Below are 20234 nucleotides of genomic sequence, written 5' to 3'. Positions count from 1 at the left end.
TAATGTTTTTTAAAGTCTCTTCTACTCATCTAGCCTGCATTTATTTGATACCAAATGCAGCCAAAGCAGGAATATTGTGAAATATTTTTACTATTAAAAGAACTGCTTTCTATTAGAATATATTTTAAAATGTAATTTATTCCTGTGACCAAAGCTGAATTTTTAGCATCATTACTCCAGTCTTCAGTGTCACATGATCTTTCAGAAATAATTCTAATATGCTGATTTGCTGCTCAAGAAGTATTTATTTTTATTATCATTATTATCAATATTTAAAACGGTACATTTGTTTCAGGATTCTTAAATGAATATAAAGATCCAAAGATAAGCATTTATCTGAAATAAAAAAGCTTTTGTAACATTATACATTCTAGAAATGATAGAAATTGATACTTTTATTTAGCAAGGATGCTTTAAATTGACCAAAAGTGATGATCAAGACATTTATAATGTTACGAAAGATTTCTATTTCAAATAAAAGCTTTTTAATCACAGGAATAAATTACATCGATTCATCATCAAGAACAACGATTTTAAATAGTAAAAATATTTCAGCATTTTACTGTTTTTTTTTTATATAATAAATGCAGGCTTAATGAGCAGAAGAGACTGAAGAAACGACTGATGGTGTATTTCTTACAATTTTACATTAAAATGTATATGTAAAAGGGAGGTTGTTTTAAATCTTGAGATTTCATGTCACTAAATACTCTGCTTATACAATATCAAGAAAATACATAAATTAGATAAACAACTAAAATCCACAGGTAATGAATAAACTAAAATATTTAAAAATTCTGTAAGAGCAGTTGCATTATGAACTGGGCGGTCACTAAATTCAAGTTACAAATAAAATAACAGATAAATAACAGATGGTAAAAACACATAAATAGTATAGGATGCAGCTGGCTATTAAATGAGAACTCCACTTCCAGAACAATAGTTCACAAATAATGTACTCACCCCCTTGTCATCCAAGATGTTCATGTCTTTCTGTCTTAAGTCGTGACGAAATAATGTTTTTTTGAGGAAAACATTTCAGAATTTTTGTCCGTATAATGGACTTCATTGGTGCCCCGATTTTGAACTTCCAAAATGTAGTTTAAATGCAGTTTCAAAGGGCTCTAAACGATCCCAGCTGAGGAAGAAGGGTCTTATCTAGCTAAACAATCGGTCATTTTTTTCGGAAAACAATTTTTTAATATATTTTTAAAGCACAAAAGTTAGTGTAGCACAGGCTCTGGGATGCGCCTTCACGATGCTATGTACTATTGCATCATGTTGAAAGGTCACATGGAACTACAGACCCAGTGTTTACAAAGCGAACGCGCAAAGACCAAGAAAGTGCAAGTAAGTTTGTAAACGCTGTTTATAAACAAAAAAGGTACAACAATGTCCTCCTCTCAAGTTGTAGGAGAAAATAAGATGCAGTTTTTGGCCATACTCAGTACACAGACGATGAACTTACATGTGATTCGTAGTAGTCACGGGAAGTTCGGATCATTTTACCAATTTGGACCTTTGAGTCTTGTTCAGGAAAATGAATGATCCTTTTTTCAAGTCATCTGGTTCATTTTAGCAAAATATAATTAAAATGTTACGTTTTACATCCCTAACACATCTACTGCTTACACAAATGTTGATCACACTACAAACAAGATAAAATTATAATGCTATAAGAAACAGAAAAGATTCATTCATCAAACAGGTGAGCTGATGCTACATTCACGCCACGCCGTAATTCCGACATGAAAACAAGTGACATTCTACGCTATCTGGAATTATGAAACTACAAACTACATTTTGGAAGTTCAAAATCGGGGCACCAACAAGAAATTCCATTACATGGAGAAAAATCCTGAAATGTTTTCCTCAAAAACCATAATTTCTTTACGACTGAAGAAAGACAGACATGAACATCTTGGATGACAAGGGGGTGAGTACATTATTTGTAAATTGCTGTTCTGGAAGTGGACTTCTCCTTTAACTACTTGTTTAAATGAAAAAAGTAGTAGTTATATAAATGGCAAAATCTGTGCCAAAGGAAAGTTTTGAGTTTATGCTTATCAAAGGACCACAGTTTTTCTTCAAGCCCTTTTGTAATGACAAAACATGGGGCTTTTTTTAAAACGCTATCTAGAGATTTCTACCAATGTTTTGCAAAGGCAAAAAAACATTTTCAGTCATAAATGCTGGAATAAGCAAGCACCAAGAGGGTATAACGCTGTGACGGAAGATTGTGGATAGGTGTGTTTGTGTGTCTTATAAAATTAGCTTTAAGGCATTCAGAAGTAAGAACTGAGTTACATGTTGAAAAGTATGCTGATTCGGTTATTACAAATGCACATGTTCAGTCTTCGTGAGCTAAAAACAAAATGCATTTGTTAAAAATCTATAAATAATGTGAAAGTTTATCCGGAAGGGAATGTTAAAAATATTCCACCCCTTTAAAAACACATTTCTCCTGATACTCAGGTTGCGTCAGTGTCTAAAGATGCTGTACAAGAGTTTGCATATTGGTTAGTGTTGCTGTACAGCAATCAACCTTCCCTTTTCTCCAAATCAGCCTCTAATCCTAAAAATAGATTAAAACATTAAAATTCCCATCTGATATAATCTACTTTAACCATTCTGTCCCACTACGAATATTACTCCAAAATGTTTAGCAACACTAAGTGCTTCAATTATTATTCTGAAACAATCCATTTTTCCCTAGAATTAAAAAAGAGCCAGAGATTGTCACTAAAAGAACTAGAGGGTGGAGATATGCAAATGCAGGGGAAGCATCATTGGTCAGCAGGAGTTGCTATGGTGATCATGCAGCCAATCGCTGAGCGGCCAGTTCCTCCACGTCCTCGCGGTTCTCGTTGATCTCGGTGAGCGTGAGCACAAACCGCGTCCACTCGTCCTGCCGCGGCACTGAGATTTGCTGCGGGAAAACACAAAATGTGTTTGAATGACAGACCACTGCCGCAGAACTTCATTTAATTGCATTTAATTGCATCCGCACCTCTCCAACGTCGTAAATGTGCACCTGGCCCTCAGAGTCTCCGACGGCCACCTCTCGTCCCGACTGAGCCCAGCGCACGCGGTTCAGCGCAGGATTTCCCTCCACCGTTACGCTTGCTGTGGGAACCTGAAACAGCAGATTATCAGTCAAGATTTGTGGATTTGTTCGCATTGTATTTCTAGGAGATTGTTGTACCTCAGTTTCGTTGTTGAGGTTCCACAGGTCCAAATGTCCAACTCCGTCCACACAGGCAAACAAAGCGGGATGTGTGGGAGACCACATGACATCGTACACGTAGTCTGAATTGTCCTCGAAAGAGTACAAGGGCTTATTGTTCTGTCAGGAGAGACACAGACAGACCAGTGGTGTTATTATTGACTAAAATTATTAAAAAATGCTTTTATTCACTGAAAAATGCAGATATTATATAAAATAAAAATATTTTATGAAAACTACAACAACAACTAAAAAGTTTACATTTAAGTTAAGGTTCTAAGTTTAAAGTTTAAGTTTCCAAAATTATTCAAAATTACTCAAAACTGAAATAAAAATAAAGTGATTCAAACAGACCAGTATTGTTACTGTTAAAAAAAAATAAAATTGAAATAAAAATAAATGAAATATAACTGAAATTAAATGTAAATATTTCATAAAAACTATACAAAACCTAAATGAAAATTAGAAACTGTAATAAAGTAAGCTAAAGTATTAAAATGTCTAAATCTGAAATACAAATAAAATTAAATAAAACTGAAATTAAATGTAAATATTACATAAAAACTTTAAAAAACTTAAATGAAAATTAGAAACTGGAATAAAGTTGAAATATTAAAATGACTAAATCTGAATTAGAAATTACATTTAATGAAACTGAAATTAAATGTAAATATATTTTTAAAAAAAACTTTAAAAACTGAAATGAAAAGGAGAAACTGGAATAAAATAAGTTGAAGTACTAAAATGTCTAGATCTGAAATAAAAATGAAATTAAATAAAACTGAAATTAAATGTAAATATATAATAAAAACTTTTAAAAACTTAAATGAAAATTTGAAACTGGAATAAAGCAAGCTGAAGGATTAAAATGACAATCTGAAATAAAAATAAAATAAAATAAAACTGAAATTAAATGTAAATATTCCATAAAATCTTTAAAAAACTTAAATGAAAAATTAGAAACCAGAATAAAGTAAAAGTATTAAAATGACAAAATCTGAAATAAAAATTACATAAAACAAAACTGAAATTAAAATGTAAATATTAAAAAAGAAAATTCAAAAAACAAATGAAAATTTGAAATTGGAATAAAGCAAGTTGAAGTACTAAAATGACTAAATCTGAAATAAAAACAAATTAAAGCTTACTGTTCTGTCAGGAAAGACAGACCAGTTCATTTAAATAAAACTGAAATAAAATATAAATATTTTATAAAAACAAAATATTTAGCTGAAAAATTAGAAACTGAAATAAAATACAAAGAAAATCACTAAAACTATTAAAAATAGTTTTCATTCATTTAAATAAAACTAAAATAAAATATAAATATTTGATTAAAAAAAAAACTTGAAATGAAAATTGAAACTGAAATAAAAGAAGTACTACACAATCTGAAATAAAAATAAATTAAAGCTTACTGTTCTGTCAGGACAGACACGAACAGACCAGTGTTGCTATTGTTAACTAAAATTAAAACTATATATGTATATATAAAAAAAGTTTATTGAAACAATGCAGAGATGACATAAATACATTTTAGATCAAAACCTAAAATGAAAATCACTTAAGTTTAACAACATAAGTTTAAGTAATAAACAACTAAATGTGAAATAAAAATAAATCTAAACAGAAAATTAAAAACTTAAAAAACTATGTAAAAGTGACAAAAACACAAAATTAATAAAATTAACTAAAATGAAAACTGAAAATATAAAAATAAAACTTCATTCAAAATATTAATGCATGCTATAATAGCATATAAATAAAGTTTGTAATGTTTATAATAGTAGTGTAGTGTGTTTGGCACCTTGGTACTCCAGAGTTTGACGGTCCAGTCAAAAGAGGAAGTGACAAACAGGTGAGAGAAGTCGACCGGTCCTGCCGCTGTGTGGCAGTCGAGGCCTGTGATTGGTCCATGATGACCCTCAAACATCTCACTGATGCCCGCTTTGCTACAACACACACACACACACAATGCACCACCATGAATCACTTGTGCAGATGTGAAACAGACACAAACAGCTCAGCGCTCACACACTCACCTGCCGTGTCTGCATGCGGTGTAGACGGAGCCGTCCTCACTGCCCACCACAAAATTATTGACGTCACCCAGAGGAAATGACATGGAGGTGACGGCCACAGGCTTGGACTGTTTGAACACGAGCTCCAGACTGTCCTGCACATTTTAGGAACCATAGAACTTATATATAAAGGTAAATTAAATGACCAATATAACATCAATATAGTTAGACAGCGTTTAGCTAGCGATGTTAGGGGTGTGGAAGGGAATGATGTGTGTTACCTGTGGTGTTGACAGCATGTCCAGACTCCAGGAGCACATCTTGCCATCAGTGGAAATGCTGATGAGATTGTGAGCGTTCTGCGTCCCCACCACATTCACACAGTACACCGGGTGCTGGACACAGACAGAAGGGATTGAGGACAGTGTAGTTGAAGATGATACAGGTGATGAGTCTGTGTTTTTCCGAACGTACCGTGTGAGCCGAGGCCGAGAGCGGCGTCCTCTGCACAGGGGTGCGTTTGTTACTGCGGTTGTCCCACAGAACGATCTGCCCCGAGTACGTGCCTCCAACCACCAGATTAGGATGAAACTGTGCAAACGCTGCTGACATCACTGCAGACTGAACAAACACACATATTACATAAGGCATGTGACCCTCTAAATAATGATATATTATTATATGTGACCCTGGACCACAAAACCTGTCATAAGAATCAATTTTTTGAAATTGCGATTTATACATAGTCTGACAGCTGAATAAATAGGCTTTTCATTGATGTATGGTTTGTTAGGATACGACAATATTTGGCCGAGATTCAAATATTTAAAAATCTATAATCTCAGGGTTCAAGAAAATCTAAATATTGAGGAAATCACCTTTAAAGTTGTCCAAATGAAGTTCTTAGCAATGCATATTACTAAACAAAAATTAAGTTTTGATATATCTGTGGTAGGAAATTTAAGAAATATCTTTCTGGAATTTGATCTTTAGTTAATATCCTAATGATCTATGGAATAAAACAAAAATCTATCATTTTAACCCATACAATGTATTGTTGGCTATTGCTACAAATGTATCTGTGCTACTTACGACTGGTTTTGTGGTCCAGGGTCACATATAAAATAAAAATATATGAGGAATAAAAATATCATATTTAATGACTAAATGACTAATATTAGAACTATTAAAATTACATTTAATTTGGTATGTATTTCCTGTATTTTAATTAATTTTAATTAGTCATCCATTCATTCTCCAAAGAACTTAAGATCTTAATTCACTGATTGATTGATTGATTTAATGAGTCTGTTTGTTTATTCTTGCATGTATTTTAATTCATTTTAATCATTCATCCATCCTTTCTCTAAACCGCTTATGATATTACTTAATTGATTTTATATGTATTTATTATTTTAATAACTTAATAATAATAATAAAATTTAATAAAATAAATTTATGTATTAATTTTAATTAGTCATCCATTCATTCTTAAAAGCACTTGCGATCTTAATTTACTGATTTACTTTTATTTATGTATTTATTTTATTTTAAGTTTAATTAATACGTTCGTTTGTTCATGCATTTATTTTAATTAATTTGAATTATGCATCCATCCTTTCTCTAAACCAATTGTGATGATAATCAACGTATTTATTATTTTAATAAATTTAAGAAATATGTATGTTTATTTATTCATGGATTTATTTCAATTAATTTAAAATATAATTAGTCATCCATTTATTTTTCAAACCACTTGTGATCTTAATTATTTTATTTTTATTTATTTATTTATTCATTCATTCATTATTTTAATACTTTTTAGTAATTTTTTTTTTTGCTTAATTATGTATTTATGATTAAAAAAAATAATAATTTTAATTAATCTCCAAACCACTTGTGATCTTAATTGTTTTAAAACATTTATTTATTTATTTATTTAAAAATTAATCCATCCATTAAACCTCTTCTCTTCTATTTTGATGGATTTAATTTTTATTTAATTATTTATTACTTTTAATGGATTTAGTTATTTTAATAATGTTAATTAATAAGTTTGTTTGTTTGTTTATTTATTCATGCATTTGTTTTAATTCATTTTAATTATGGATGCATCATTTCTCTAAACCACTTGTGATTATAATTTATTATTTTTGTATTTATTTATTTTAATAACATTAATAAATTTGTTTGTTTTGTTTATTTTAATTAGTTTTATTTATAATATTATATATATATATATATATATATATATATAATTAATTAGTCATCCATCTATTCTCCAAACCACCTGTGATCTTTATTGACTGATTTACTTTTTTGTTAATAACTTTAATTAATAAGTTTGTTTGTTTGTTTATTCATGCATTTATTTAAATTCATTTTAATTAGTCATCCATCCTTTCTCTAAACCACTTGTGATATTAATTATTTTAATAACGTTAATAAATTAATTTATTTATTAATGCATTCATTTTAATTAGTCATCCGTTCATTCTCCAAACCACTTGATTTATTTTTTTAATTTAATTTAATTTTTTATGACTTTTTATGGATTTATTTATGTATTTTAATTAATCCATCCATCCATCCTCCAAACCACTTGTCTTCTATTTTAATTCATTAATTGTTTTTTTTTATTATTATTATTATTTATGATTTTTAATGTAATTATTTATTATTTTAATGTTTTTAGAAATATACATAAAGCTCATCACCTGGCAGTGGAAGACATATTCTGGTGTGGTTTTCTTATATTTCATGTTCCAGACGAGAGCCACACCATCGGGCTCATGTGGAGCATCTTCATTACTGCTGTATGACGCCACCAGCAGCTCAGGGTACTGATGGGAACGACAGAAAACAGGACAAGGGTCACAACAGTCATAAAAACTGTGTTACACACTTACAGTCACAGAACAGAGCTGCGTGATCATGCACCTGCGGTGACCAGTCGAGACAGGTGACGACTCTGTGTTTCGACCAGCGCTCGTCTGCAAACTGTCTGTTCAGGGAGAGTTTGGCTCCAGCCTGAGACTCTCTGAAACAAACACAGTACAACAACAACAAATGATACCATCACACACCACAGACAAACCACATATGCTAACGGATAAACACACTCACCCCTCTTTATCCTGAAGGTCTCGTCCGCTGTAGTCAAAAAACACGTCCACCTGTTCGGAGAGAGCTCGCTCCACGATACGAGAGCTGTGGTCGAAGAAAGTCATGAACTCCTCCGAGTGAAGAATCTGCTGTTTCTCTTCCTCCGTCAGCTCATGAGGAAGCGCTACACACAGAAAGAGTTTCCTTCATCAGTTAAAAAGCTGGTACTGAGCTGTATTTCATGTCTAGCTATGGTTGCGAGCACTACCTTCCTCTTCCTCTTTCTGAGAGTCTTTCTCCTCTTGTTGCTCCAGAACAGGCTGCGTTACTCCCAAATCCTCCTCTTCCTCCTCATCTACAGACAGCAGTGAAGGATTTAGTTTCACGTACACACTGATGCATTAAAGAAAAGCGCATGTGTGTAATTTACCGTCTTTGTGATGAGTCTGTGTGGGCGTCTGCGTCTCTTTTGAGTACGACACCATCTCTTTGGGTGGGAAATCCACCTGCGTGACCTTTGACATGCCCAGTTTTAACGGACCACGTCTGCAAAAAATAAAGATGTGCATGTTTAGACTGAAAATAAATAAATAAATAAACAAATCGAAAGAAATCTAGTACCTATAGAACTAAAAAAATCTATTATAAATATATATTATTTAAAAATATTAAGTCATTAAATGAAAATCAATAAATAAATTAAATGCAAAATAAATAATATTTTTTAAAAATGAAAAATTCTAAAAATAATAACAAAAAATATTAATTAAAATAAATGATAAAGACATACACTACAAAAATGCAAAATAGTAAAAACATTAAATAGTAAAATTAAATCAAGTAAAACATACATAAATAAATAATGAACTTTTAAAAAGTAAAATTAATCCATTAATGAATTATTTAATTAAAAATTAATTTGTTAAAATTAAAATAATTAATACATTAAAACTAACAAATAAAACAGAATTAACAATCAAATTAAATATAATAAATAATAAATAAACAAACAAACAGCACACAGGAAACCCAAAAAATTAAAAAAAAAAATTATCTACTAAAGGGCGAAAATATAAATGATAAACAATAAATAAATTACAAAAATGAAAAACAGTAAAAACTATAAATAACTAAATAAATTCATTAAAATAAATAAAACATACATAAATAAAAAACAATTATTTAATTAAAAATTATACATTAATTAATTATTTAATTTAAAATTAATTTGTTAAAAATAATGAATTAATTAAAACTAACAAATAAAACAGAATTAATAATTAAATTAAATATAATAATTACATTTAAAATGCATAAATATTAGCACACAGTAAACCCAGAAATTCATAAAAATCCATCTGCTGAGGGGTGATAATACAAATGATAAATAATAAATAAATGACAAAAATTTAAAACAGTAAAAACAATAAACAACTAAATAAACAAATTAAAATAAATACAACATACATAAATAAAAATAAATAAGTGAATAAAGAAATTTTACATTAATTAATTATTTAACTAAAAAATAAACTGATAAAAATAACGAATAAATTAAAACTAAGAAATAAAAAATAAATTAAATATAATAAATAATTACATTTAAAATGCATAAATAAATAAACAGTACACAGGAAACCAGAAATTTATAAAAATCCACCTGCTGATGGGTGATATTATAAATGATAATCAATAAATAAATTTAAAAAAGGAAAAATAGTACAAACTATAAATTACTAAATAAATAAATAAAAATACATATAGAAATAAAAATAAATAAATAAATGTAAATATTATTTAATAAAAATTAATAAATTAAAACTAATTACAATACAAATACAAAATATTAAATTTAATTAAAATGCATGAATAAAGTCAGTATGTGAATTACAGGTTTACAGGAGGCTCAAACCTTTGCAAGGATGTCAAAACAAATGGGAAAAACTATGGGAGCCTTACTAAATGCTAAACCAAATATAGCTCCATTCTATGTGTTACATAAGGAACATTTTATGTTGGTCAGAAAAGGTAAATATAGCAACAGTAGGATGTCTGAATGTTTTCCAGGCGGGAAATAAGATTGTACAGTATGTAACAAAACATGGGTCACTATACCTGGACGCTCTGTTTAATGACAAGTGGGTGGGATGTAATGGAAACATGTTCAAAAAGAATATTTTTTTCTTAGAAATTACTTTTAAGTTAGTCAGACAGCATTTATTTAGCTAAGCTAGGGGTGTCAAAGGAAATATAACTGACATTGTGTATTCGCACAATGCATTATTTGGTTCATCATGACCATCCAAGAAAAAAAAGACAGCAAGATTGAGGGGACAAATGTGAGACAGAAGGATAAATGAAGCAGTGGCTGGTAACAGAAGGAGAGAATGCAGGTAAAGCACAGCAGGAGTGATGGTTAATGAGAGACAGAGAGAGACAGCAGTACCCGAGCTGAGAGTCTGAATGGAGCAGTAGAGTAGAGGGGTCAGAGTCCCAATGAAGAGTCCTGTTAGAGACACACACACACAGGTAGACACGCATGCAGACAGTTACACAGGAGAGCAGTTATAAGAGTCGCTGTTATACACTAATATATGTGCATGCACACACACGCTTCAGATGAGCTTCACATACAGTACAACACAATACAATACAGAGAAACTCATATTTGTAACAAAATGAAAGTTTATCTGCATGTCTGTGTTTATTAGGGCTGAGCAATTTGAACATGAAAAGTGTTGACTGTTTTTGCTGTACCAGATCCACAGTGAAAGACAGTACATTTAGAAAGCATTAAAATCCCTTTTTGTTTTTACTTTTTCATGTGTTTTAACATTACGATAAGACTTACGCTTTAAAAAAAAAGCTTTAAAGATTTTAACTTTCAGATTTTCAAAATGTGAAAAAGTATATGTAAACTTTCTAAATATACTGTAGACAATCAGTGATATTTTGATACATTAAAAAAAAAATGTAACACTAAAATGAAACTTCAGTTTAACTGCTCATTTTTTCGTAAAACCAAATAGTGATAAAAGCGTCAACCCACAGTGCCGAAATTACTGATAAAGAAAATCATTATGGGTCTCTGAAAACTTAAAACATTTAAAGGGGTCATCGGATGCTAAGTTCGCTTTTACATGTTGTTTGAACATTAATGTGTGTTGGCAGTGTATGTACAAATCTACACTATAATGATAAAAATCCATGCAGTAGCTTTTAATTATTCGGTAAAAATAATATCCCCTTTTTCAAATCGAGCCGTTCTCAGATGCCTGTCATTGTGGCGTCACAGAGGCCGCTCCCACGATAGTTGATTGACATGAGCGTCTTACCTCAGACCAGCTGTAACAGTCCGACCTCCACAGTTTCGATGCCGGAGCAGGAATGTAAGTTAGACAAGAATATCTCCGATTGAGCGATTGAGGTGTTGTGTTGCTGGATGTAATGATGAACATAGCGGTCGTCATTTACTCCCGACATCTGAGCCGCTGAAGATGCAGTGGTTTACATTTGTTTGTGAAGTGAATGCGCTTCCTGATCTACATATATCTGTCTATGTTCGCGCAAATCATTCGTGATCCAGCTTCACTTACAGCAGAAGTGAGTATAAGGGGTTTTTATGAATCTTTGCGATCGCTTTTCCTAATAATGTGCTAGTTTGCAAGTTTAGCGGCTAAACGCGGCTAAGGTAAAGAGGCTCGTCACTCCACAGAGAGAAGAGAGGGGCGGGGCGAACAGAGCTCATTTGCACTTAAAGCAGCCTCAACCAGAATGAGATGATTTTTTCAGAGCTCATTTTGACAAGGTAAAAAGGGTGTTGTTTTACAAAACCATTGAGAATTTTTAATCAAAGTACATTATAGACTTTTCCTTAAGACCCTAAAGAATCATATGAACTTGTAAAATGGGCATCCGATGACCCCTTTAATAAAAATGACAGAAAATGTAACAAATTATAAGAATGGGGAAAAAAGATGTTAAAACATGATGAAAACATATTTACAGTGAAACATGAAGGAATGTGAAATGCAGAGCGTGAAGCGAAGTTTAATTGTTTAGCTTGCCAGGCAAAATATTAAATAATGATCTATGGTTTACATTGTAAAGCTGTTTATTATTAATTTATGCCATGAATAATGAAGAAAAAAAAACAGTAATTTGAAATTAATTCACGTAATTATCCAAAAACAGGCATCATCACATCGTAGTTTAATGTATAAACCATATTTTAATTAAATTTCAAACAAAATGAACTACAATACCATTCATAGGTTTTGGGTCATTACGATTTTATGTTTTAGAAAGGAGTCTCTTCTGCTCACCAAGGCTGCATTTCTATGATCATAAATAAAATATAAGAGAAATACTATTGTGAAATATTATTACGATTTAAAATAACTGTTTTCTATGTGAATATATAGTACAATGTAATTTATTTCTGTAATCAAAGCTGAATTACTCCAGTCTTCAGTGTCACATGATCCTTCAGAAATCAATCTAATATGCTGATTTGCTGCTCAAGAAACATTTCTAATTATTATCAATGTTGATATTTTTGAAGAATGATACATTTTCAGATTTGGTAAATAGAAAGTAAAAAACAGTGCTTATTTGAAATAGAAATATGTCTTTCAAGTCATTTTTGATCAATTTAATACATTTTTGTTGACCAAAAGAAGTAATTTATTTATTTTTTCAAATCGTACTGACTCCAGATTTTTGAATGGTAGTGTATATACAGTTATGTTGATATAAAAGTACTCATACCATGATATAAGATCTTTGATATCAGTGTACACGTGTGCATCTCACCTCGGTCCCGTCCCGCCATCTCCTGAATCCTGGCTGCCCGTTTCGCTGGGTGTGCCCACTGATTTGGCAGAAGGGGACATGGGAGGGGGGACTAAATAGTGAAACAGACATGTATCCTCTGTTACCACACGCAGAGGTTGCACTATGTACGCACACACATTCACATGTGCAAGCAAAGCAAAGGGGGTGTTTGAAATTAAAAAAAGACATGAGAATAAAGATAAATAAAAAGTAGGTAGGCAACAAAAGCGAAAGCGGGGTGGTGTGATAATCACGATGAAGCAGCAAAATCAAATAGGATTGAGGCAAAAAAAAGAGAAGACAAAAAGGACAGTGGTTAATATTCATGCAGGACCCACATGCGTTAAAAAGACATCAGTGCTCATTCCAAACCAAATTATTTCATGAAGAAATTAGAAATAATGAGGAAATATATAACATTACTAAACAAATAAGCATTTAATTGTTTTGGGTTTCTGTCAGCTGGTCAAGATAGGTGAGCAGCTAACCAACCTGCTAAACCAGCTTAGGCAGGTTAACGAGCTTAGATCATATCATTTTTTTTAAATAATAACAGGTATTCAGTTTTCTCCTTAGGCTTGATTAAAGGAGAAGTCCACTTCCAAAACAAAGATTCACATATAATGTACTCACCCCCATGTCATCCAGGATGTTCATGTCTTTCTTTCCTCAGGTGTAAAGAAATGATGTTTTTTGAGGAAAACATTTCAGCATTTTTCTCCATATAATGGACTGACATGGTGCCCCGATTTTGAACTTCCAAAATGTAGTTTAAATGCGGCTTCAAACAATCCCAGCTGAGGAAGAAGAGTCATATCTAGCGTAACAACTGGTTATTTTCATTAAAATAATACAATTTATATACTTTTTAATTCCACACAGTCATTTTTTCATGCTCTTCCCGACCTCTGTTTTTGTTCCAGTTCATGACAGTTAGTGTATGTTGAAAAACTCCCATCTCATATTCTCCCTCAACTTCAAAATCGTCCTATATCGCTGTTTTAGCTTTTTTGTTAAGGGTGTTTGATCTTCTTTGCATGTTCACTTTGCAAAGACTGTGTTGGTACTTCTGCAGTGATGTAGGATGATTTTGAAATGATTTTTTAAGTTAAGGGAGAAAATATGAAAATCAGTTTTTCGACATACCCTAACTGTCTTGAGTCAGAATACACAGAGTTCATTGAGAGCAAGACAAGACGAGCGTTTGAGACTAAAAAGTATTTAAATTGTAATTTTTTAATGCAAATAACCGATCGTTTCGCTAGATAAGACCCTTCTTCCTCGGCTGGGATCGTTTACAACCGCATTTAAACTGCATTTTGCAAAATTTGGGCACCATACCAGTCTAAAGGGGTACCAGAGAAAAATGCTGAAATGTTTTCCTCAAAAAACATAATTTCTTTACAACTGAAGAAAGAAAGACATGAACATCTTGAATGACAAGGGGGTGAGTACATTATACACTACCGTTCAAAAGTTTGGGGTCAGTACATTTTTGTTTCTTTTTTTTTTTTTTAGAAATTAATACTTTTATTCACCAAGGATGTATTAAGTTAATAATTAAAAGTTTCTTAAAAGTTAATAATAAATAATTTACATTGTTATAAAATATTTATATTTTGAATAAACACTGTACTTTTTAAACTTGTTATTCATGAAAGAATCCTGAAAAAAAAAAAAAAAAAAAAAAAAAAAAATCACAGGTTCCAAAAAATATTTGGCAGCACAACTGTTGATATTATCCAACATTGATCATTCTAATAATAAATCCGCATATTAAAATGATTTCTGAAGGATCATGTGACACTTAAGACTGGAGTAACAGCTGATAAAAATTCAGCTTTTCATCACAGGAATAAATTCTATTTTAAAGTATGTTAAAATAAAAAAACATTATTTTATATTGTAAAAACATTTTGCAATATTACTGTTTTTTTTCTATATTTTTAATCAAGTAAATGCAGCCTTGATGAGCATAAGAGACTTCTTTAAAGACTATTACAAGTCTTACTGACCCCAAACTTTTGAACGGTAGTGTATGTGAACCTTTGTTTTGGAAGTGGACTTCTCCATTAAAGAGGTAGCTCACCCATCATTTATTCGCCCTCATGTGTTATAAACCTGTATAGAAGATAGTTTGATATTTTGATGTTGGTAACAGTTGACAATAGCCATTGACTTCCATATTATGGAAAACAAATACAATGGAAGTCAATGGCTACCGTCAAGTGTTTATTAACCAACATTGTTCAAAATATCTTCTTTTATTCAGCAGAATAAAAAAAACTCATACAGGTATGAAACTAGTGGAGGGTGAGTAAATCATGCCAGGATTTTCATTTTTTGGGTGAACTATCCCTTTAACATGTAAACATGTGAGGTGTATGTTCATATATTAATCTCTCTGATGAACAGAAAAAAAGTTGAAAATTCAGAATAAGTCATGGACCCTTAATCACATTTCCAGTCCCCCAATAGTATTTCCATGACTTTCCAAAAAAGGAAAAAATATCAAAACTAGGGCTGTCAACGATTAATTGCGATTAATCGCATACAAAATAAAAGTTTGAGTTTGCCTAATATATGGGTGTGTACTGTGTATAATTATTATGTATATATAAATACAAGCACATTCATGTATATATTTAAGAAATATTTTCAAGCATATATATTTATTATAATTTTTATAATTTTATATTATATATAAATAAAATTATTTTGTATATTAATAACATATTTCTCATATATATACACATTAATTTGTGTGTATTTATATATACATAATAATTGCACACAGTACACACACATAAATTAGGCAAACTTTTTGTATGTGTTTGTATGTGATTAATCGTGATTAATCGTTGACAGCCCTAATCAAAACTCTTTTTTTTTTCATCTTAATTACTTGTCAAAGCTAGCAACAGTGTCGACACTTGCATATTTGCTCTCTAGTTTTATTTTTGTCACTTTCCCTATCGCCTTTGCATTAAGGCTAAAATGGCTAGGTGATTATTTATTATTATTTTTATTTTATTGTCATTATCATTTGAACTTGTCCATAATGTCACATTGAGCAAAAATCTATTTTGACCTCCCTTGCCTTTACACAGTGTTGTGGTTAACTGCTAAATTGAATCTATCTGAAGGAGAAGTGTGTGTTTTTTTTTAATATTTGTGTAGATGTTTTTTGTCTTGTTTTGTGGTTGTTCTTTTTGTGTGTCTGAAAGTCTAAAAGTACATTAATAAATCAACAAAAAAATCAACACTCAACATTCATGCAGCAGCGTTAACTAGTTTTCTGTAATGTAATGCTAATTTAATATAACAGTACAGTGTTGTAAATGTATACTGAACTTTTTAAAAATGTAAAAATAAACATTGCTGCTTGTTTTACAATGTTAAATGCATCAGACTGTGAAAATGGTCAGTTTTTTGCAATTTATTTTATATATTGTTTTCTGATATGACCCTTTTTGTCAGTAAGTTTTAGATTACATGCTTGTTGCTAACACTTATTAGTGGCAAAAGCCTAATTTGATTTCCCATGCTGTTTTGTTGTTTCATACCCATGGAGGCGTCCACTATGCCCATGCTCTGCAGCAAAGCCTCTGCCTCCCTCCTCTTCCTCTCCAGATCAGAGTCATCCTGCGGAGGAGACGCTCCCTCCTTCCGTCCATCCAGCTACAGCAGCAGGAGAGAGAGAGAAAATGAGGTTGTTTCAGCATAACAAACACAAAGACATCAAATCTCTGCAGTTTAGACCACAGCTCACCTCTTTCTTCTTGCGTTCTTCCTCTTTTCTCTTCTTCTCCTCCCTGATTTGAGCCAGTCGTTGTTTCTTTCTTTCTAATTCTGCTTTTAGCTCACTTTTGTCAGACATTCTGCAGACAGACACACACACAGATTTAAAATTAAATCAAGTATTTATGTAATGTTTTTAAAGAGGTCTCTTCTGCTCACCAAACCTGTTTATTTGATCCAAAGTACAGCAAAAACAGTAAAAATTTGAAATATTTTTATTTAAAATAACTATTTTCTATTTGAATATATTTTAAAATGTAATTTATTCCTGTGATTGCAAAGCTGATTTTTTAGCATCATTACTCCAGTCATATTATCCTTTAGAAATCATTTTAATATTCTGATTTTCTGCTCAAAAACATTTATTATTATTATTATTCTGTTGAAAACAGCTGAGTAAAATTTTTCAGGTTTCTTCGATGAAAAGGAAGTTCAGAAGAACAGCATTTATCTAAAATAGAAATCTTTTCTATCATTCTAAATATCTTTATCATCATCTTTTGATCAATTTAAAGCATTCTTGATAAATAAAAGCATTATTTATATAATTTCTTTCCCAGAAAAATAATGTTACAAATGCTTTTTATTTCACATAAATGCTGATCTCTGGATCTTTCTATTCATCAAAGAAATGTACTGAACCATTTCCTAACATTTATGACAATAATAATAAGAAGAAGAAATGTTTCTTGAGCAGCAAATCAGCATATTAGAGTGATTTCTGAAGGATCATGTGACACTGGAGTAATGATGCTGAAAATTCTGCTTTGATCACAGAAATAAATTACATTTTAAAATATGTTTAAATAGAAATAAATATCACTGATTTTGCTGTATTTTGGATCAAATAAATGCAGGCTTGGTAAGCAGAGAGAAAAAAAAACACTGAAAAGCATTTGACTGGTGCTGTATTTGTCATTAAATCCTAGTACTGCATATTAACTGGGACATACAATTACAAAAATTAAACAGGTAACACTTTATTATTATTTTATTTTACGTGCCACTGCAAGTTAATTTTAGTTCAAATGTTGTTTTGTGTTTTTGTAATTTTTGTTTGTTTTTATTTATTAGTTTTAGTTACTATAAAAATGTAATTACTATAAAAATTACCTTGCCAATATTACTGAAATAAAATAATTTTCCTGTTTTTTTTTTTTTTGTTTTATTTAGATTCATGCATTTAGCTTTTGTAACTTTTATCCAAACCAATAATAATAATAACAAACCAATCTGCCAAAGAGCCAACAATAATCACTATACAATATTAGACAACTAGTCAAGTAACATTTTTTTAATAGTTTTAATTTTTAGTTTCATATGTTGTTTTATGTTACATGAGCACTCTCTAGTGGTCATAAGAGAATATCACACACATCTGATGGCGCTGAGGTCATTCTGGTCCACACCACACCCTGCTTCAACAGCTTAACTCTGCTTTTGACCAAGATAATTCTTTTTGTACACTTCAGTGTTTCAGGGTTGGGCAAAAGCCACAATTTGAGAACTGTCTCTTTTTTTTACTCTTGAGCGTAGATACAAACCACAGGATTTTGACTGAGGTTTGAAGAGATTTAATAAAGGTTTCAAAATGACCCTTTTAGAATTTTCAGCTTTCATAACATCATTTTGATGAATTATGCCAATTTATACTCTCATATGTAGAAAACAGAATCTATTTATAAAACGTTATTAATTTTGTCTAATGTTTCTGGAATACTCTTCTGTGTAAAATAACATGTTTAGGGGTCATTCATTCTGAAACATGAATCATTATGACTTGCATTAGTTATATTAATTGTATTGAATCCAATTGCATTTTAATTTTACTATCTTAAACTCAAATTTGAATTACAACTTTGTGTTCTGTGTGCATCTGTGGTACTTCAAATCAAATTCAGCAACTGAACTGGAATTGCATGAGGTTTTTTAGTTCAGTTCTGAATGGCACATACATATCCCTGTTTTAAATAAATAATGAAAAAATATTTACAAAAAAAACTTAATGCATCATATAAAATATTTTATTATTGATGTTTAGACAGCTCCATAGCCATGTATCCTGAGAAGAGTTTTTCTAACCCCTTACCCTAACCCTACCCCTAAACCTAACCCTTACAGTTTCTGCATTTTTACAAAAAATCTCATTCTGTATGATTTATAAGCTTTTGTACACATACACCAGTCCCCACACACAGTACACACATTACACACACACACACACACACACACACACACACACACACGAAACGGGACACTCCTGTAAGAGTCCCGGATGGTCAGTCAATATGGCTGCATAGCGAAAAATCCCGGTGAAAGCTCGCAAACTAACATAAAATCATTAGTTTTTATTTGTTTTATCATTAATGACATTTAATTACACTGTTTAAACTGCGCGCTCAAAACCGTTGGTCTTAAAAACATCATATGTCTAACGTTAGTTGCATCAGCTGTTAATTTATGTTTCTTTTGATCTCTAAACCATTTAAATTGATGTTTTTAAAACACAATTCATTAGGAATTCGTTTTGTGCTTTGTTTTAAATTAATTTCAGTAAGACTGAATACGTTATAATATAAAAGAGAGTTAAAGCGCACACGTCAGACGGCCTCCGGTGAATCAATGCAGAAACATCGCCATTAAAAACACACAATAATGCAGTCTAACAGCGGAAACCCTAGTGATTAATAAAGAAAAACATTCTTACTTGAAATAAAATGTTAGCGGCTCGGAGTCGTTATGGAGAGGATTATTCTTCTGTCAGCGGACTAATAACTTATTATCCTCTTTCTCTTGTTGTGACAGCAGCGGCAGCGCTGGATCTGGGATGCGGCTACGGCTGCCGGGAAGGGCTTTTCTCAAACACAGCGGATGAGGCGTTTCGTAATGACCACTAGATAGCGCACTTTCACATTATTGATTAGTGGTGAACTGCCTTATATTATTATTTTATATATTATATTTACTGCCTTTGGAACACAATACAAACCTACATACATTACTTACAAAGATACTTAATAAAACGTTCTATTTAGATATAAAATAACCTAAATATTAACATTTAGATACAAAATGAACCCTACAATAAATGTACAAAATGACTAAAAATCAACTAAGAGTAATCATTTTAAGCGTAAGGACCAAAGACAGTAGGGAGAAATGTTTATTAAAAAATGAATATCTAAATAAATAAATAAATACATGAATAAATGATTAAATAAATAAATATGGGATAAACATTATTA

At 31.1% G+C, this 20234-nt stretch overlaps 1 protein-coding gene across 4 annotated transcripts; it reads right to left on the bottom strand.

The window, feature by feature from the left end:
* Positions 1-1431: 1431 nt before the first annotated feature.
* On the bottom strand, positions 1432-19834 carry dync1i2b (dynein, cytoplasmic 1, intermediate chain 2b). Of its 4 annotated transcripts, none has more exons than XM_051112075.1 (17): positions 19697-19834; positions 16961-17069; positions 16755-16869; positions 13168-13309; positions 10799-10858; positions 8783-8898; positions 8621-8707; positions 8374-8536; positions 8188-8287; positions 7965-8090; positions 5722-5868; positions 5529-5642; positions 5269-5402; positions 5034-5178; positions 3206-3346; positions 3011-3136; positions 1432-2929 (listed from the first exon to the last, which is right to left on the bottom strand). In XM_051112075.1, exons 2-17 carry the CDS (start codon positions 17066-17068, stop codon positions 2816-2818), a joined length of 1938 nt encoding a protein of 645 aa, XP_050968032.1. In that variant the 5' UTR covers position 17069; positions 19697-19834; the 3' UTR covers positions 1432-2815. The 4 variants fall into 4 exon arrangements, with proteins under 4 accessions (XP_050968032.1, XP_050968033.1, XP_050968034.1 ...); XM_051112076.1 differs by having other exon boundaries at positions 13168-13258; XM_051112077.1 differs by lacking the exon at positions 10799-10858.
* Positions 19835-20234: the final 400 nt, after the last annotated feature.

Source organism: Labeo rohita, chromosome 6, assembly GCF_022985175.1.
Source record: "Labeo rohita strain BAU-BD-2019 chromosome 6, IGBB_LRoh.1.0, whole genome shotgun sequence".
Lineage (NCBI taxonomy): Eukaryota > Metazoa > Chordata > Actinopteri > Cypriniformes > Cyprinidae > Labeo > Labeo rohita.
The sequence above is the reverse complement of the archived record's forward strand: the minus strand, read 5'-3'. Positions and strand labels throughout refer to the sequence as shown.

Excerpts from the sequence above, each read along its gene's own strand:
- dync1i2b (XM_051112075.1), bottom strand. The coding sequence starts at position 17,068 with ATGTCTGACAAAAGTGAGCTAAAAGCAGAATTAGAAAGAAAGAAACAA. Across the intron at positions 5,403-5,528 it reads ACATGCTGTCAACACCACAG|GACAGTCTGGAGCTCGTGTT; the intron begins GTAACACACATC and ends TAAAATGTGCAG. Across the intron at positions 3,347-5,033 it reads TCAAACTCTGGAGTACCAAG|AACAATAAGCCCTTGTACTC; the intron begins GTGCCAAACACA and ends CTCTCCTGACAG.